This window comes from Typopeltis vanoorti, chromosome 23, assembly GCF_054136105.1.
Source record: "Typopeltis vanoorti isolate ZY-2024b chromosome 23, IOZ_Tvanoo_1.0, whole genome shotgun sequence".
NCBI classification, from domain to species: Eukaryota; Metazoa; Arthropoda; class Arachnida; order Uropygi; family Thelyphonidae; genus Typopeltis; species Typopeltis vanoorti.
In genome coordinates this window covers 12033262-12052939 of record NC_143571.1, presented here as the reverse complement: position 1 = coordinate 12052939, position 19678 = coordinate 12033262, and the positions used below count along the sequence as shown (strand labels likewise).

General features: G+C 36.3%; 1 protein-coding gene across 5 annotated transcripts in view; it reads right to left on the bottom strand.

Moving 5' to 3' along the window:
• fra (neogenin protein frazzled) overlaps nt 1-19678 on the bottom strand; it is a 535028-nt gene that overhangs the window by 26346 nt on the left and 489004 nt on the right. For 4 of the 5 annotated variants that reach the window (XM_090412604.1, XM_090412608.1, XM_090412606.1 and 1 more), the window contains one exon: nt 10206-10514. The exons of the other annotated variant lie outside the window; for it this stretch is intronic. In XM_090412604.1, the coding sequence (XP_090268730.1) occupies nt 10206-10514 (309 nt within the window). The remainder of the gene's footprint in view (nt 1-10205; nt 10515-19678) is intronic. 5 annotated transcript variants of the gene reach the window in all.

Below are 19678 nucleotides of genomic sequence, written 5' to 3'. Positions count from 1 at the left end.
TTAAAAAAATCTGCAATTGTCGATTGTTTTTGCTTTTTGTTTTTTTTGTTATTTTTTGACATAGCGCCATGTTTTTTTGCACTGAGTTCAATGCTTGACCTGTTTTTTACTATCGTGCTCAAAGTGGACATGGAGGGTCCAAGATCTTTTGCTAAATGCACATGTGTTCCGGTGCCAATCTACACGTCGCAGAATTGCCATCTTTTCTTCTACCGAAATACATTTTCTGTCTTTTTTCTCCATGTTACTAACATGGATCATCCACCACCGCAACTTGAAAGCAACTTTCACACGCTAAATTACGTAGCAGAAATTCTGCAATATCAATTTGTATTGTGATTGAAAAATCACAGTATCACTCATCACTACATTACTGCTGTAAGAGTGCAAGTCACCGCAATGACGGAAACGAAACTACAGCCGAAAGCAACGCCATCTGGGATATTGTAAGAATAGGCCTTAAGACGGGACCAACAGAAAATGACGTAAATGGCAGGAATGTAAAAACAGGGTTTTACTGTAGTTTTATCATATCACTGGATAAGGTTCACAGACATCATTTGCAGACTTTGTAATATATTTCTCAACAAACAGTGCAATTACAGACAACTGGGAATATAAACACTAACTAATGAATCACATCTTCCCTCCACCAGAAACAGCTATATACAGCAGGTGCAACATATAGTTTTGCTTGACACTACCCCCCCCCCCCCCCCCCGTCATGAACGTGTTAAAACTAAGAAATATATAGTGAATGCATTTCAGATGTTATGGAAATCGGTTTAAGAGAATTAGCATTTCAATTCAGTTGTCAGCTTGTTTTGTTTGGGTAGTGCGATCTTTTGTTAATACCGCACCAATCATATGCACTTCTTAATAGTGGCTTTTTCTCTACTCGCCTATAATTGCACACACCTTTCACTTGTCATTAGTAATTTATCAAGGATTGTTCATTACGTATCTCAAGTCTTAAATTACTGGTAATTTTTGCTTGATATAATGAGAAAGAATTATTATTATTACGGGTATCTCCATGGAGTCAGTAGACTCATCGCGGGAGACCCAAACTAGCAAAACAATATCTGTCATATCTCTTCTTGAATTCATTTACAGATGAAGAGCTCACAACAAAGTCAGGCAATGAATTCCACTCATTCACCACCCTCCAGGCAAAAAACCTTGTTCTGACACCTTTGTTAACCACACTCTTCTTTAATTTCCAGAGATGACCTCTTGTTCTTCCATCACTATCACACAGCTGAAACATTTCCCCTGCATCAATCCTATAAAAACCTTTTAGTAATTTGAATGTTTCTATCATATCCCCTCTTCTTCGCCTATCAACCAACCTCTGCAATCCACAAGCTCTCAATCTATCAATGTAGGGAGCATTTTTTATATCACTCACCAACTTGGTCACTCTTCTCTGAACCCTCTCCACAGCCTCCTCATCTCCAAGGAATCCAGGTGACCAGACCTGAGCACAGTAATCCAAATGTGGAAGTATCAATGCTTTATAAAGGGGAATAATAACCTCCTTATCTCTGGATGTCAGTGTGTTCCTCAACAACCAAGTAATCCTATGTGCAATCTTGGACATCTTAGCAATGTGTCCTCTGAACTTCATCTCCCTATCTACCAATACCCCTAAGTCCCTAGCCTCATCAATCTCTTGGAGTACCTTTCCATCGATGTAGTACACAGCTGGTAATCTTTTAATCCCAAAATGCATGACTTTACACTTTTCCACATTGAACTGACATCCATTTTCTTTTGCCCATTTTACCAGCTTATTTAAATCCTCCTGCAAACTTTCAACATCAGCTTGATTTTTTATTGCACTACACAACTTTGCATCATCAGCAAACAACTGAATATCTCCCTTTAAGCTGTTTCCTATATCATTTATATACAAATTAAACAACATTGGCCCAAGCACAGAGCCCTGAGGCACACCACTGGTCACCTGCCTCATTCTGGACTCGGCTCCTCCATACACCACCTTATGGTATCTCTCCCTGAGCCATTCTCCTATCCATATCACCAATTTAATATCCATTCCCATCTGCTCCAATTTGCGTAACAGTGTTCTATGGGGTATCCTGTCAAAAGCCTTAGCAAAATCCAGAAGTACCACTGTGTAGCCAGTTCCTTTGTCCAACTCTGATGTTATTCTATTATGAATAGTTAATAGATTGCTAAGGCAGGATCTACCTTTAACAAAACCATGTTGGCCTCTATAGAGTATCATATCCTGATCCACCCATTCTTGAATTTTGTCTTTAACCAACTTTTCCAATACTTTTACCACTACTCCTGAGATGGTGATTGGTCTGTAATTCAATACCGCAGTTTTAGAGCCACCCTTATGCAAAGGAACCACTTTGCCTAACTTCCACTCCCTAGGGACCATACCAGAGTTCAAACTTAAATTAAATATCCAGGTAAGAGGGGTTGACAATTCATTTGCACATTCACGCAACACCCGAGCTGATATTCCATCTAAGCCTACCGCAGTGTTTGCATTTAAGTTTTGCAATATATTTAATACTTCTGATTCTTTAGCTTCAATTCTCACATTAGGTATTGCTATAGGTATAGAGATATCCTCACTTGGGTGATAGACTTTTGAGAAGTGATCACTCAGTAACTCGACTATTACATCTGATTTTGTCACCTCAATACCATCAGCACCCACTAAGGTTATCCTTCCAAAGTCATTCTTCCTCTTACTTGCCACATAGCGGAAGAACTCTTTGGGATTACCCTTGATCTCTTTGGCTAAGGTCTTCTCATAATCTGATTTAGCTTTTCTTACTATGCTGGTAACCTTCCTAGCTTGAGCCTTGTACTGCTCATGGGTGTTCTGATCGCCCTTCTCCTTGTAAATTCTCCATAACATTTTCTTTTTTTGCAGTTCAAGCTTGATACTACTGCTGATCCATCTAATTCCTGCCTTGTTTGACCTCCTGACCATGGGGACACAATCTGATATTGCTTTCCTCAGATACCCGCTGATTTTATCCCAAGCACTGCTAACATCTTTCCCTTGCAATATGTTCTGCAATGGGATGGCTGCAAGCTCACTCCGAAGCTTGTTATAATTGCCTAACCTGTAGTTCCGTACATACCCCTTCTTAATAGAAAAATCCACAGATTTTGCAACCTCCCAAGTCAATACCACATGATCGCTTTCACCAACTGGAGGTAACGAGGACACCTTACTTATGCATATAACCTCTGAACCAATAACCAGGTCCAACACTCTCACACCACGTGTCCCTTCAGTTATGTGCTGTTTCAAGTAATCATCTCGTAGAAGATGTATGAACTCCATTTCCTTTTTGCTACGTGATATTTCCTCCTTCCAATTGATATAACCATAATTAAAATCCCCCATAATAATCACTAAGCCTTCACTCATTGCACTAAGTTGCTGATGCATGAATTCAATATCTTCCCCCGTACTCCCTGGCCTATAGCAGCATCCAACTGTATATTTGGTTGCGTTGGTCACTATTTCGCACCAGACTGCCTCAAATGAACTCTCATTTACATGTCTATCATCATGATATACTACTTTCTTTGGCTGCAACACATCAACTATCATCAACAGTACTCCTCCTCCTGTTCTATCTTCTCTATCCTCCCTGAAAATACTGTACCCATCACATTCAATTCCAGTGACCACATCTTCTGCTGACAGCCAAGTTTCACTAATGCCTACAACTTTTGGTGAAATTTCACTGACTAATGCCAAAAATTCTTCTCTCTTATTTCGAATGCTTCTAGCATTGGTATACAAAAATTGCAGATTCCCTCTTGACCATTTATTGATTGCACACAAGGAAACCGCTCTTGAGGGAAAAAGTGATGAAGAATAGAAGCTTCTTAGTAAGTCATACCCATTTTCAGTTTTTATTTTTCTGAAAATTTTGGTTTCTGAAAATCCTCACATATATCTCGCAGCACGATTTTTTAGCTTTAATTATGGAGAAAAAGTGCAAGTTATAGTCAAGTAAATACGGTAATTTTTTTAACTTTCAAATTGTTAAGTATGGATCATTGGTTAAAGACTGAATTTATAAAATGCACAAAAGAGAGCAATATAGCAGATATAGAAATAACCAATTTCACTATTATCATTGATGATGAATTATTTATATTAAATAAAAATGTATAGTATCTTTATAAATTTTGTTCTATTAAAAATAAATCTTTTTCTTTGTTTAAATGTACATCTAAATTTAAATAAAACAGACATTTGCAATGAAATATATTTTTATTTATTATTATTATTTTGATAAGGGTATTTTGAAAAGGTACTTGGTAATAATGAAAATTAAAGAAGGGGTACACAGAAATCTGAAGTTTCAGAAACATTGATCTATCCAAAAATATTTAATCTGAAACATAGGTTCATTTTCAATGTTCGTTTTCTTAAATTCCGCTTCAAATTTGGATAGACAAAATAGCGTCTATCCAAATATGCACTTCTTACATTTTTTTCAGTCATTTCAATTTTGAATGTGAAACATATTGAGTGTATTGTGTATTCTGTGTTTAATTGACTTTGGACAATTTAACTTTGATTTTAATTGTGTATTTATTTTTAGATTTTTGATAGACAAATAAAATTTTAAAGATAATAGTTTATAAATTATAAACATATTAATCAGCTGAGGGACCACAGCTAAAAATCCCATATATGTGCGGGATAGACTATCGGCGCATCAGGCTGACAGCTCGAATTAAATTAATAAACATAGGTTATTTATGAGCTATAAAATCCTTTAGATGATCTTTGTTTACACATACTGCAATTGGCCCTTTCTTGATACTTTTTTGGTGTATTTTTGTATCATTTATCATTTCATTTTGTGCATTACAGTAACAATGTTACTGTGCAGTTGCCTTTTGTTTTATAAAATATATTTATTGTTGTTTAGTAAATTTTTTTTGTGAATTTGGATTATTATTCACGTAAAGTAAGTACATCTATTATATTTTTGCTAAGTTTGAAAATCAGTTAAATTGTTTCATTTTAGTTAATTATCTTATTTTGAAAACAAAAGATTTTTATGTTATCTTGGGTAGACGTCTAGAAAATAAATAATTTTCAATTCTCAAAGCCAATTCCAACGTCTTATTAAAGAAATTCTGTAATAAAAAAAATAGTCAGTCTTGGGCCATTCACCTTAAAAATAATAGTCGGTTGGAGTTAAAAAATAAGTTTAAGGGAAAATTTCAGAAATGATTATTTATTTTGGTGAACAACTTTTAATGCTCTTCTTATTTTAAAGTCTCCCTAGATGTCGGGGAAAAAAGCACAAGAAATTATCTGCTGCACAAAGCAGGAAAAGACAATTGCAACGAGTACAACTGGAACATAAATTGGCTGGATCGCTGAATAAATTTTTAACTTCAGGACCAAATAAAAAACAAAGAACAAAAAGTTCTGACGAAGCGAGTACTCCATGTAGCTCTACTACAGAAAAAGAGAGGACACAGGATAACTATGAAGAAACAAATGTTACATGAGAAAATGAAACTGGCCTGACTGGACTGTCTACAGAAGTTGCAGCAGAAGAAATATTGGATTCCGATTCAGCGAAACATGAAACTTCAAATCTTACTGTAAATTTTAATGTTAATGATCCAGGTATTTGACCGAATCATATAACTACCAAAGTTAGAGATTGTTTAGTTGAGCATTGCCGCCGTCAAGTAGTTAATAAAGAATTTCCCAAAGATGAATCTGGTCGCAAGTTTTCCGATTCATACAATTATCAAACTTTAGCAAATGGAGAAAAACTTTTACGAAGTTATTTAGTTTATTCAGAATCGCAAAATTCGGTTTTCTGTTATTATTGCAAAATATTTGGTAGTCAAAATTCCCAACTTACTAACGAATACAGTTGTAATGATTGGCAACATTTGAGTTATATATACTAAAAATACACAAGACAAGTTCTGTACACATTAAAAACTGTTCAAAACACAACGAACTTAAAATGGCATTGATTAAGAAATGCATTACTGATTGCACACAACAAAGATTATACAAAACTGAGAAAAAATATTGGTAATCTGTTATAGAAGGTTAATCTACATAATTCAATATTATCAAGACAGTGTATAGCTTTTAGAGGTTCTTCACAAAAACTTTTTGAAAATGATAACGGCAATTTTTTAAAGTTAGTAGAAACTGTCGCTAAATTTGATTTGATAATGGCAGAACACTTGCATCGCATCCAAACATCACAAAAAAGGAACATTGCTCATTATTTAGGTGATAAAATACAAAATGAAATCATCCGTATAATTTCAGAAGCTATAAAACAAAAAATTTTAGAAATGGTTAAAGAGGTGAAATATTATTCATTAATTCTTGTTATTAGATTTGTTAATCAAAATAAAGATAGAAACATAGCAGAAATTCATGAACATTTTTTGAGTTTTCAATCTGTAGAAGATACCACTGGGCAAGGACTATTTCAATTTATAAAAAATTATTTAAAATTATTGAATATTAACATTTCGGATTTACGCTGCCAAGCTTATGATAACTGTTCAAATATGTGAGGAAACATAATGGACTGCAGAAAAAAATCCTTGAAATAAATTCAAGGGCTTTTTTATTCCGTGTGCTGCTCATTCATTCAATTTGGTAGTTAATGATGCAGCTAAGATATCCTGCGAAACTGTACATTTTTTTGGGATAATACAGGAATTATATAATTATTTTTCAATATCTGTGAAGCGTTGGGCTATATTAAAAAAACATTTGTATTTTAAATTTGAAACCACTTAAAAATAATATCAAGGAAATTTACCAGGCTCTTTTTGATATTATGGAAGATGAAACTAAAGATATCGATTCTAGAGTTCAGGCAGACAATTTAATTTCAAAGATTTATTCGTTTAAATTTATTTGCTTTGTTCGTGTTTGGTACGAAATCTTAAGTCTCGTAAATGTTGCAAGCAAAATAATGCAGAATCCGACATTTGATATAGGAAAAATTACAGAAAATCTTGATTATGTTATACAAGAATTAAATACTTGCCGAACAGACCAATATTTTGAAAATATTATTAGAACTGCAAAAGAAGTAGCAAATGATCTTAATATCGATCCTATTTTTCCATCACATTCGCAAAAGAACAAAAACAAAAATGTTTGGTTACGAAGCATCAGATGAGACCATGATCCTAAACAAAATTTTAAAATTAATTTTTTTCTTCGCGATTTTAGACATGACAATAACTTCAGTCATGGAAAGATTCATACTCTTAAAACAACATAGCGAGGACTTTAAAGTTGTAAGAGACATTAGCAAATTAAAAGATTGGAGCGATGAAGATTTAATGAAGCACTGTAAAGATTTGCACTTAAAACTGAGCGACAATCAAGATTCCGACAAGCGCGATATTGATGGTATGACTTTATTTGAGGAATTAAAAACTTTGCAATGTTTTAATAAAAAAGAGTCGGCTCCTCAGGATGTTTTGAATTATATATACGAAAATAAATTAACTGACACGTTTCCGAATACTGCGATTGTGATGCACATTTATTTAACATTATCAATATCTGTAGCATCAGGGGAAAGAAGTTTTTCAAAACTGAAACTAATAAAAAATTATTTGCAGTCAACAATGTCTGGAGAGCATCTAAAGGATTCATCAACTGAAAATAACATTATGAATTCATTAGACATTAAAGATATTATTAAAAATTTTGTGGCAGCTAAAGCAAGATGGATAAAAATATGTAAACTAAATCTACATTTATACTAATTGTTATATAGTTAAAAGTATATATCCAAATTATCTTCATGTAATATTTCCTTTTATATTAAAATAAATGTAATTTTTGTTTATATATATATATATATATATATAAACAATTATGTATAGAGATTCTCTATGATGTTCATAGTTTATTTCTTCATGTAATATTTCCTTTTATATTAAAATAAATGTAATTTTTGTTTATATATATATATATAAACAATTATGTATAGAGATTCTCTATGATGTTCATAGTTTATTTAAGCTTCAGTGTTTTAATGTTTTTTCTTTTTTCTTTCTTTTATGTCACCTGATGAAGGCTGTTACAAGCCGAAACTAGTCGTGTTTTTATATTAAAACCATTTTACTTAAATCTCGGTTCTAATCATTCAATTCTTTATAATATATATATATATATATATATATATATATATATTCTCTTGTATTTATATATTAAGGAATAAACATTTTTGAAAATTTTTATTATTAAAAATTCCTTATCAATGAATTTCAGTGATTACAATGTCCTACTACTGTTAAATAAAATTTATTTTTATGTATGTGTATAAACTGTTTTGTACTTTTAAAAAAATAAAATTTTTCACAAACATTTTTAATGGAAACTCATTTTATGGGGGCGCTGAAAAAAATTTTGCACAAGGGCACCTCCTACCCACGGTGCGGCCCTGGTAATAATAATATAATTACAAAGTCTATTACTCTTGACCTATTACCTATGTCATTTTACATTGAAATGGTCAAAATGGATTTTGTTGCAATTTCTCTCTCTCTGTGTGTGTGTGTAAGAGAGAGAGAGAGAGAGAGAGAGAGAGAGGGAGGGGGGGGGGCTAGTATATAATAAAAAAGTGAATGACCCCAATCCTGAAATGACAAATTATTTGATCATCTCACATTTTCTCAAAGAAATACTATCCAAATTCAATATTTTAGAATCTGGGTTAGGTTGGATTGTTGACAATTAGAATTAATATACAACTATGCTGGAGGCATAATTCAGGTGATTATACCTCCAGCAATGTATTATGCCTATCGATAATTGCATGTTCTCCAGAGGAAGAAATCCTGGCACCTTTACCTGTGACTTGGTAAGTACGCAATAACATCTATAAAAATGCTCCATATATAATTGACATGACTCAAAGTCAGATCTTTCTAATGAAGGAACATGTATCAATTTGAATATACTGAAGTATAACTATCATTTTTCAGGAAATAACAATGTATACTACATATAATTATAACTTTCATTAATACTTTCCTATATTTTAACAACAGTAGATTGTCATCATCATGGGTCAAAAACAATATGTGCATGCAGGCATTAACTGGGCAAATGAGGAAAACAACCAAAGTCAAGCACAGAATCCTAAATGGTGTCCCGTGAGCTAAACTGAGTAGTCTTGGCCATTGTACTGAAGATCTGATGATGAGTGCTTCCCATATTTGAGGCAGTTTCATGCACACAAATATATCCAGGGCACATCCAAAAAATTAACAAAAATCCTAAGGAAATGCAACCTTACAGACTACATAAAAAATTGGCTATACTTACCTACCCCACCAAAGACTAGCCATATTCCCTAGCCCTACCAGGTCCCTTGCAGTCACAAACTGCCCTACTACAGCCAAAAGGCAAGACAGACAATATCAGAATTCCTGAACACAAGGACTACATCTGGTTCCACCATTACAGCAAGGCTTACTGACCATGCTTTGGACACTCACACTGGAAGAAGGCCACTCTATTGCACGGCAACCATACAATTTGCCTCAGTCCTGAGAAACTTTCCAAACCTCAACAAATTTGAGTGTATGAAACTGCCTCAAATTTGGGAAGCACTCGTTGTCAGATCTTCACCTCGAGAGCCAAGACTACCCAATTTAGCCAACTAAGGGGCACCATTCTGGACTCTAGGCCCAGCTTTGGTTGCCTCATTTGTCCAGTGTTAGTGCCTGCATGCACATATCATTGTTTTGTGATTCCTGATGAAGGTAATATGTTATTGTTGAAATATAGTAAAGTATTCATTCAAGTTATTATAATTAATATTTAGTATACATTGTTATTTCCTGAAAAATGATAGTTATAAATGGCCAATGTATTTGTTGTCATACCAAGGAATTATGCTGAAGGCACTGTTACATCATCTGAGTGAAGTGACTCAGATGATGTAACAGTGTACATCTGAAGTGTACATCTATGACATCTGTATCACTAAAACCACACTTTTGTTTGCAGTTATTGTTGACAAATAATGCAATATAATATTGACTTTAAATTGTAAAATACAAATATATATATATATTCATGAACATGTTTTTGCATCAATATACACATCTTGCTGACTTCTGGAAAGAATAGAGATTTAATTACTATTATTTCATACCTATATGCTTTGGTTGAGGTGTTGTAGGAGCACTTTGTGGTGGAGGAGCAGGAACACTGAAACTTTTCAGTGGATGGCCTGATGGCCTTTTTCCAATAGTACCAGTACTACCAGGCTCACCACTGTTACTACTACCTGTTGTTGACACAAGAGTGTTTGTGTAAGATGGGTGTTGACCTGTACCCATTATTGTGGCATTTCCCATTGACATTTGGGGTGGAGGGGAAGGCACCCGTCCTGTCACTGCTTCATAAGTTAGAGGAGTCTGTTGACCATGTGAACTAGGTGACGGAAGATCAGGTGTCACACCTAATAAAGAATTCAGATAATGAAATTTTACTTTATTTTGACGGTAATTTAAAATAAACAGTAAATTACATTGGGTATTTTTCTTTAAAAAAAAAACATGATTAATCACTTTATGATTAATCTCAAACTCTAAACTATATCATAAGGATTTCATAGTGTTAAAACTGCAGTAAAGCAGTTCTGCAAGCTAGCCATCAGATAGTGTACAGGACCAAACCAGACAGTAACACATTTTGGAGGCATCTAGTCAGCTGGGACATAATCTTGCTGCCATGTATACTGCCAGGTTACGGCTGGATGGAGGCTATGTAATGGTATGTATGGGGGGTACTGTGAAGGCCAAATTATGGCATGGAGTCTGGATGCTTTCTGTATGGGTAATATATCTAAGAGTCTTTCTCCTCTCACTATATGTTCCCTTGCCTATTTTCTCTTCACCTTGCTGTACTAGAATGAAAGTACACCTAAATAACTGTAGCACTACTGTGGTTAAATTAAAGTAAAAAGACCTTCCCAAAAAAATTACCCCCCAAAATTTACTCCCTACAAAAAAATTTCTTTTACATTCACCTCACCAACATTTGTAGTATGAATACCAACCTAAATGATGTGCACCACTACCTTCACACATCCAAACCATTTTCTATTTTTGACTGAAAACCTTAAATCTTTGCCACAATGACCACAATAGCTATCCAAACATCTTAACTATCCAAACTACACTCTATATGATTCCTTCTGCACAAGGATGGTACTTATGTGATGCTTATGCTTGTGTGTATTCTGACATTATTTTCTAGAGGATGCTTAATCTGGAATCTCCTCTTTTTAACCTTCTGTGGCTTAAGATTATGTCTCATTTATGTGCTATGACTACTATTCCCACAATTCTTATAATCATTCTGACCTCTTTAACTTTTTATCTGTGAAGTCTGATTTCATTTCACACAATCCAAATTCCCCAACAGTGAAATCATCTTCCTTGGTGACTTTAATGTCGACAATTCTAACTCCCCTTTTTTTTTTGAATTCATTGACCAAGCTGGATAAGAAACAGATATTTGCTGTAGGTAACAATTTAAAACAAATCATTCATCTCCCAATGGGATCCCCCGACAGCCTTTCCATACACCCAATACTCTGAATCTTTTCTTAACCAGATACAAAGTCTCCTAGGTACACTTATAGAGGTGACTGCTCCTCTTGGTTAGTCAGATCACAATCTCATTTAAGTTTCATCGCTTGTGGAATGTCTTCTTCTCAGTCATTCACAACCTCGTGTGGTTTGACATTGAAATAATGCCAAATGGGAAGATCTCCTGGAGGTTTACTCCTCCTTTCCATGGTCAGACTAGTGTTTCCATTCTTCAGGTACTTGTGTTCTTATTACAGAAATTATTCACATTGGAATAGAGGTTTTCTTTCCTCACTCTGTTCAAAATTCCCACCCTATTTCCAAAAAGTATGTCACAGCAATCCATGAAAAAAAAAAATGCTTATCAGGTGTCGCTTGAGACAAGAACCCCTGCTTCCATTGTAACATATATGCTGAAGTCCACAATAATTGAAAACCATCACTGAAAAAGCTAAGTCTGATTTCAGTAGGACCAAAATTTAGAAAACTCACCACTCATGCCATGAGCTGTGCTTTCTGGCTCCTCACAAGGTCATTAGGTGTAACTTTTGTTCATCTGTACTTCCACCTTTTTCATATCTAAATGGTAGCAGTACAACATCACCCAAAGATAAGGGTACAATTCAGCTAGAAGCTCAGCATTATTCTTCTCATTCAACTCCTACATAGATGATGAAGGCAATCAACTCCTTCCGTACCTGTGATAATAACTCTATGCCTCCAGTAGTCATCTGCCAGGGAAAAAAAAAAGACATCAAAAGGATCTTGAACCTGTACACCAAAAAGCTCCTAGTTTGGATGAAATCCAACCAAGTGTGCTCCTAAATATCGTTCGTGAAGAAGAAGCAAGAGATGCAGCAGATGCAGAGTGAAATGAAGAGGATTGGAGATATGTATGGAAAATGTGTATTTTCTGTTCCCCTGTTCTGCTTGCATAACAATTATTTTCATTTCTTGTAACTCTTTATTCTCTCCAGTCATTTACCACTTGCACTTTCAGTCTTGCTCTCCTAAACTTGCTTTCCTCATCTTTCCTTCATCTTTAACTTTTTCATACCAACAATTGTAACTATTGTTCTGAAAGATTTATGAAGGGAAAAAAAAAAAGTGACCCTACTTATATTCTCTTCTTCTTTACCATTACTCACATTTTCTTCCCTCTTGTTAACCATTCCTTCTACTACCACCACTGAAAGGGGGTGCAGATTCCCCCCACTCAGATCAATTCCTCACATGAAAGGAAGAAGGAGTACAGGTGAAGGTTGGCAAAGAGAAAACCTAATGATTCCCCCCCCCCCCCCGAAGACCCAATTTGAGGTTTTAGTTGTTGGGAATACTTCACAAGGAAGGCTGTTCCAGAGGCAACTGGAATAAAAGAGAACGATGAGAAGCAGGCTTGATGCATTTGCAGTTGCATTAAAAAGGCACCGTTACTGCTTGTGTTTTAACATTTCTAAAGAAAAGCAGAGGAATGATGGATTTCAGTGGAGCAGTATTCACGGAAGTGCCTGCAGAAAAGATACAGAGCTAAAACAATTTCCTCAATGAATCATTGAGGAAAGGATCATTTATCAGCTGAATAATTCTCCACTGGACAGCATCAAGAATTTTTAGGAAATTTTAGATGAACAACCTCAAATACAAGAACAAAATCCTAAGGGTGGGCAGATCTGGAATATGTAAACAGTTAGAATCTGTTTGAGAAAAGTTGTCCCTAAAGCAGGAAAGAATGTCTAGGTTTTTTTTTTAATTGAAAAAACACCTTTGATATGATGTGCCAGGAGAGGCACATCATAGCAATATCCTGTTTATGACAAGACAGGCTGAAGATAAAAGTCAAAGAAAAAAGAGAGAGATCTGATCCTGTCTGATGATTTGTGTATTAATGAGGACAAGGATAGGTGAGCTGAGATCTCTTTTGTGAGAATAAAGGCAAGGACTCATTTTGGTGGCAATCAAGGTGATTTGGATATTGAATACTGAAAGATGATATGAAGTCAGTGTTTAAGGCAATGACTGCATATGATCTTGAAGTTTTTGGGATGTTTGTGCACTGCATAGTTTATCAAATGATTAAGATGAATGGAGATTTCACAGCCTGATGAATGGAGTCAGCAAAACTGGGGATGGGATTATTGGAGACTGAGAATAGACCATTTATGTATAGCAGAAAGAGGACAGGTGATAGAACAGGACACCGAGACATTCTGACATTGGCAGAGAATCTCAAAGAGAAGAAGTCATCCACCACGACACACACATAGTGAACAACTGGAAAGAAAACTGGTTACTCAACACAGATGGAGGGAACGTTGTCCAAGTCTCAATGCCAGACATGACCAAATGCACTGGAAATGTTAATATCAACAGCAAATGTTTCTCCAAACTTTTCCAGGATATGTATCTAGTAGTAAGTAATGTAAACTAAGAGACCAGTCATGGATCTGGAGTGGCAGAATCCATACTAGTGGTTAAGTTCACTGTTGATGACCTTCTCTATTATTCTTGGTGACACTAGTGTCCTTGGTGAATGTGGCGGTTGTGTTTAGCTAGTCTAGAAAATGTGTTTTTAAATTTAAATATAGTGTGGTTTTTTGTCTCAAATTGTGCTGCAGTTGTGCATCGGTTAGATACAAGTGTCCTTCAGTGGTGTTATTGTTTGGAACTGTGTTGTATACATTGTGTTTTCGCTGCCGTTTGTTTCGCTACTTCAGCGTGTAAAGATGGCATCCAACAAGAAATGTACGTCAGTGGTGTGCAGGACTTCTACTTCAACATGAAAGGCTGGCTCAGCGTTAGATTTTTCGCAATGGATGCGTTGCGGAAACTGCTACATGTATGTGCCGAAGAATGTGAAGGATCTGTGGTCAGTCTGGCTAAATGAGAAGAACGAAAATGTCGACGTATGTGAGAAGTGTCGGGATAGGCTGGAGCGTTTAGGAATGGAAGCTGACATTGGGACCATAGCGGAAGAACTTCGGCGGGAGTTCATGAAAATGAAAAATGACCTTCATCTTCTGCATGAGGAATTGGAAGTGCTCAGTAAGGAGATATTGGAAGATAAAACTGACTTTAATGTGTTAAACAGAGAAATTAGGACTATAGAGATTACTTTAGCTAAAGTAACTAGAACAGAATTATATATGGGAGAGTCTTTGGTGAATGATGCAGTAATAAATAGTATGGGAGTGATTGGGAGTCAACAAAATAAAACCACAAGTGGCCTAGAAGAAACGAGATGTCATGAGAGTGGGGGGTAAGTAATAGAGCATTGAGTAATGAAACTGGGAGAGTCATGCTGAATAGCATAGAAAATGAATCCATGAGTGACACTTGTGTGGACTTGAATGAAGTTAGGAGTGGTAAGATATATGGTGATTCTATGATTAAGGGTATGGAGAGTTGTATGCATGAGGAGTGCTTGGCTGGTGGGACAATAGAAAGAGTGGCTTTAGCAATAAAGAGAGGGCATGAAGCAGACAAGATGATAGTTATGGTGGGTACAAATGACCTGAGTGGTGGTATAAATCGGGTAGGAAAAGATTTAAGAACATTTTTAGATATTGTGAAGAGGAAAAGTGTCAATGGGAGAATAGTATGTGTGCTGCCTCGTTTTGACAATTACAAGTTAAGTAGACGAGCGATGATAATGATATGATTGCAAGAATGTGCAAAAAAAGAGGTCTGGAATTTGTTGATGTTTGGAGTGTGTTTGAAGGAAAAAGACAGTTGTATGCTAGAGATGGACTGCATCTGAACATGGAAGGACATAAGCGATTGAAGAAGTTACTGTTTTCTGAACAAGTTGAAGTAATTGGGCAGGAAAACTAATATTGAAAAGGTTGAGTGTAAGAGAGAGAAACTTAAGCATGATTGTATAATTTTTGATCCTTATTCGCGGAATAAATTGCAGAAGAGAGGGGATAAAAATCAGCATGGGACTACTGAAATTAGTGACTTATATATCAGTTCTAAAGCCGGTACAAGATCTAGAGGGAATCTGCAATTTTTGTATACCAATGCAAGAAGCATTCGAAATAAGAGAGAAGAATTTTTGGCATTAGTCATTGCAATCTCACCAAAAGTTGTAGGCATCAGTGAAACTTGGCTGTCAGTAGAAGATGTGGTCACTGGAATTGAATGTGATGGGTACAGTATTTTCAGGGAGAATAGAGAAGATAGAACAGAGGGAGGAGTACTGTTGATGATAGTTGATGTGTTGCAGCCAAAGAAAGTAGTATATCAAGATGATAGACATGTGAATGAGAGTTCATTTGAGGCAGTCTGGTGCGAAATAGTGACCAATGCAACCAAATAAACAGTTGGATGCTGCTATCGGTCAGGGAGTACAGGGGGAGATATTGAATTCATGCATCAGCAAATTAGTGCAATGAGTGCAGGTTTAGTGATTATTATGGGGGATTTTAATTATGGTGATATCAATTGGGAGGAGGAAATATCACGTAGCAAAAAGGAAATGGAGTTCATACATCTTCTACGAGATAATTACTTGAAACAGCACATAACTGAAGGGACACGTGGTGTGAGAGTGTTGGACCTGGTTATTGGTTCAGAGATTATATGCATAAGTAAGGTGTCCTCATTACCTCCAATTGGTGAAAGCAATCATGTGGTATTGACTTGGGAGGTTTCAAAATCTGTGGATTTTTCTGTTAAGAAGGGGTATATACGGAACTACAGGTTAGGCAATTATAACAAGCTTCGGAGTGAGCTTGAAGCCATCCCATGGCAGAACATATTACAGGGGAAAGATGTTAGCAATGCATGGGATAAAATCAGCGGGTATCTGAAGAAAGCAATATCAGATTGTGTCCCCATGGTCAGGAAGTCAAACAAGGCAGGGGTTAGATGGATGAGCAGTAGTATCAAGCTTGATCTGCAAAAAAAAAATATATTATGGAGAATTTACAAGGAGAAAGGCGATCAGTACACCCATGAGCAGTACAAGGCTCAAGCTAGGAAGGTTACCAGCATAGTAAGAAAAGCTAAATCAGATTATGAGACGACCTTAACCAAAGAGATCAAGAATAATCCCAAAGAGTTCTTCCACTATGTGGCAAGTAAAAGGAAGAATGACTTCGGAAGGATAACTTTAGTGGGTGCTGATGGTATTGAGGTGACAAAATCAGATGTAATAGTCGAGTTACTGAGTGATCACTTTTCAAAAGTCTATCACCCAAGTGAGGATATCTCTGTACCTGTAGCAATAACTAATGTGAGAATTGAAGGCTAAGAAATCAGAGGTATTTAATACATTGCAAAATTTAAATGTAAACACTGCTGTAGGTTAGATGGAATATCAGCTCGGGTGTTGCGTGAATGTGCAAATGAATTGTCAACCCGTCTTACTTGGATATTTAATTTAAGTTTGAACTCTGGCATGGTCCCTAGGGGGAGGAAGTTAGGCAAAGCGGTTGCTTTGCATAAGGGTGGCTCTAAAACTGCGGTAGTTAATTACAGACCAATCACCATCTCAGGAGTAGTGGTAAAAGTATTGGAAAAGTTGGTTAAAAACAACATTCAAGAATGGGTGGATCAGGATATGATACTCTATAGAGGCCAACATGGTTTTGTTAGAGGTAGATCCTGCCTTAGCAATCTATTAACTTTTCATAATAGAATGACATATGAGTTGGACAAAGGAACTGGCTACACAGTGGTACTTCTGGATTTTGCTAAGGTTTTTGACAGGATACCCCATGGAACACTGTTATGCAAATTGGAGCAGATGGGAATGGATGCTAAATTGGTGATATGGATAGGAGAATGGCTCAGGGAGAGATACCAGAAGGTGTGTATGGAGGAGCCGGGTCCGGGATGAGGCAGGTGACCAGTGGTGTGCTTCTGGGATCTATGCTTGGGCCATTGTTGTTTAATTTGTATATAAATGATATAGGAAATGGCTTAAAGGGAGATATTCAGTTGTTTGCTGATGGTGCAAAGTTGGATAGCGCAATAAAAAATCAAGCTGATGTTGAAAGTTTGCAGGATGATTTAAATAAGCTGGTAGAATGGGCAAAAGATAATGGATGTCAGTTTAATGTGGAAAAGTGTAAAGTCATACATTGTGGGATTAAAAAATTACCAGCTGTGTACTACATGGATGGAACAGTACTCCAAGAGATTGATGAGGCTAGGGACTCATCTCCCTATCTACTGTTGGTAGATAGGGAGATGAAGTTCAGGGGACACATTGCTAAGGTGTCCAAGATTGCGCATAGGATTACTCGGTTGTTGAGGAACACACTCACATCCAGAGATAAAGAGGTTATTATTCCCCTTTATAAAGCATTGATACTTCCACATTTGGATTACTGTGCTCAGGTCTGGTCATCTGGATTCCTTGGAGATGAGGAGGCTGTGGAGAGGGTTCAGAGAAGAGTGACCAAGTTGGTGAGTGATGAAAAAAATGCTCCCCACATTGTTAGATTGAGAGCTTGTGGATTGCAGAGGTTGGTTGATAGGCGGAGAAGAGGGGGATATGATAGAAACATTTAAATTACTGACAGGTTGGTAATTTTTAAAGGTTGGATTTCCCCTGCATCAATGAATAGGATTGATGCAGGGGAAATGTTTCAGCTGTGTGATAGTGATAGAAAAAAGAGGTCATCCCTGGAAATTAAAGAAGAGCGTGGTTAACAAGGGTGTCAGAACAAGGTTTTTTGCCTGGAGGGTGGTGAATGAGTAGAATTTATTGCCTGACTTAGTTGTGAGCTCTTCATCTGTAAATGAATTCAAGAAGAGATATGACAGATGTTTTGCTAGTTTGGGTCTCCAGCAATGAGTCTATTGACTCCATGGAGATACCCGTAATAATAATAATAATAATAATTCTTGAGAGGACTGAGGTGAGAGAGTGATCTGTAGTTTGATGGCAGACTTTTATCTCCCTTTTTTTTGGAATATATGTTTGCTTTTGTGTACTGGGGTTCCAGATGAATAGTACAAAAGAAGATAGTAAACATGATAGAGGACAGGTGTTAGTTCTGGAACACAGCTTTTGAGTACAATTAGAAAGATGTAATTGGGTTCCTTCTGATGTCTTTTTGCTGAAAGATCATAGGAGACATATAGTGCTCTCTTTCTGATATGATACGAGGTGATTTTCCTTGGTCACCTGTGTAGGAGTTGAAGGAGAAGAAGGGTACAAGGTCAGCTTTATCTTAACTGCATAGCAGTGGTGATATATGGATGAGAGAGGCAAAAATGCAAGTGAGCAGAAGCTGCACCTGATAGTCTTTGCAAGGGATCAGAAGGCATGACCTCCACATTTGAACAGGAAGCAAGTTTCTGCTAATGACCCTTATAAAGTCAGATCTAGATTTGTTGATGATTGTTTTGTATTTATTGCATGCTCCTGCTTAAACTGAGTATGAAGTTGAGGTTCCTGTTGCAAACCACCTGTGATATGATAAATTTTTTCTACAAATGTCTCTGTTGTTAAACCATGGCTGAGAAACTAAACAGGAATTTTGGATAAAATGGGGAATGAAGGCAAGAGTAATTCCCAAGATCCCCCACCAACCCCCCAACAAGTGTTTGGTTCAGAATGTTTGGATATACACTGCATTAATCTAAAATTGACAAACTATGAGAAAACTACTGCATTATTATTATTATTATTATTATTATTCAGGCCTCCATGGAGTCAAAAGACTCATCGTGGGAGGTCCTTCCTCTTCTTTGGTGCATCAATCTGAAAATTGGTAAATATAGCAGCACATCACAACATCCTGTCTTGTGACTTCCTTTTTATTATCATTATTATTATTATTATTCAGGCCTCCAAGGAGTCAAAAGACTCATCGAGGGAGGTCCTTCCTAAGACATAAAGTCTGTCAAGACTCATCGAGGGGAGGTCCCCCCCCTGAGAAACACAAAGTTTATCATACCACTCTTTAAACTCACTGACCGTTCTCGCTCCCACCACTCCATCAAGCAATGCATTCCACGGCTCAACCACCCTCCACACAAAGAAACCACTCCTTACCCTCTTGCTCACAGTTTC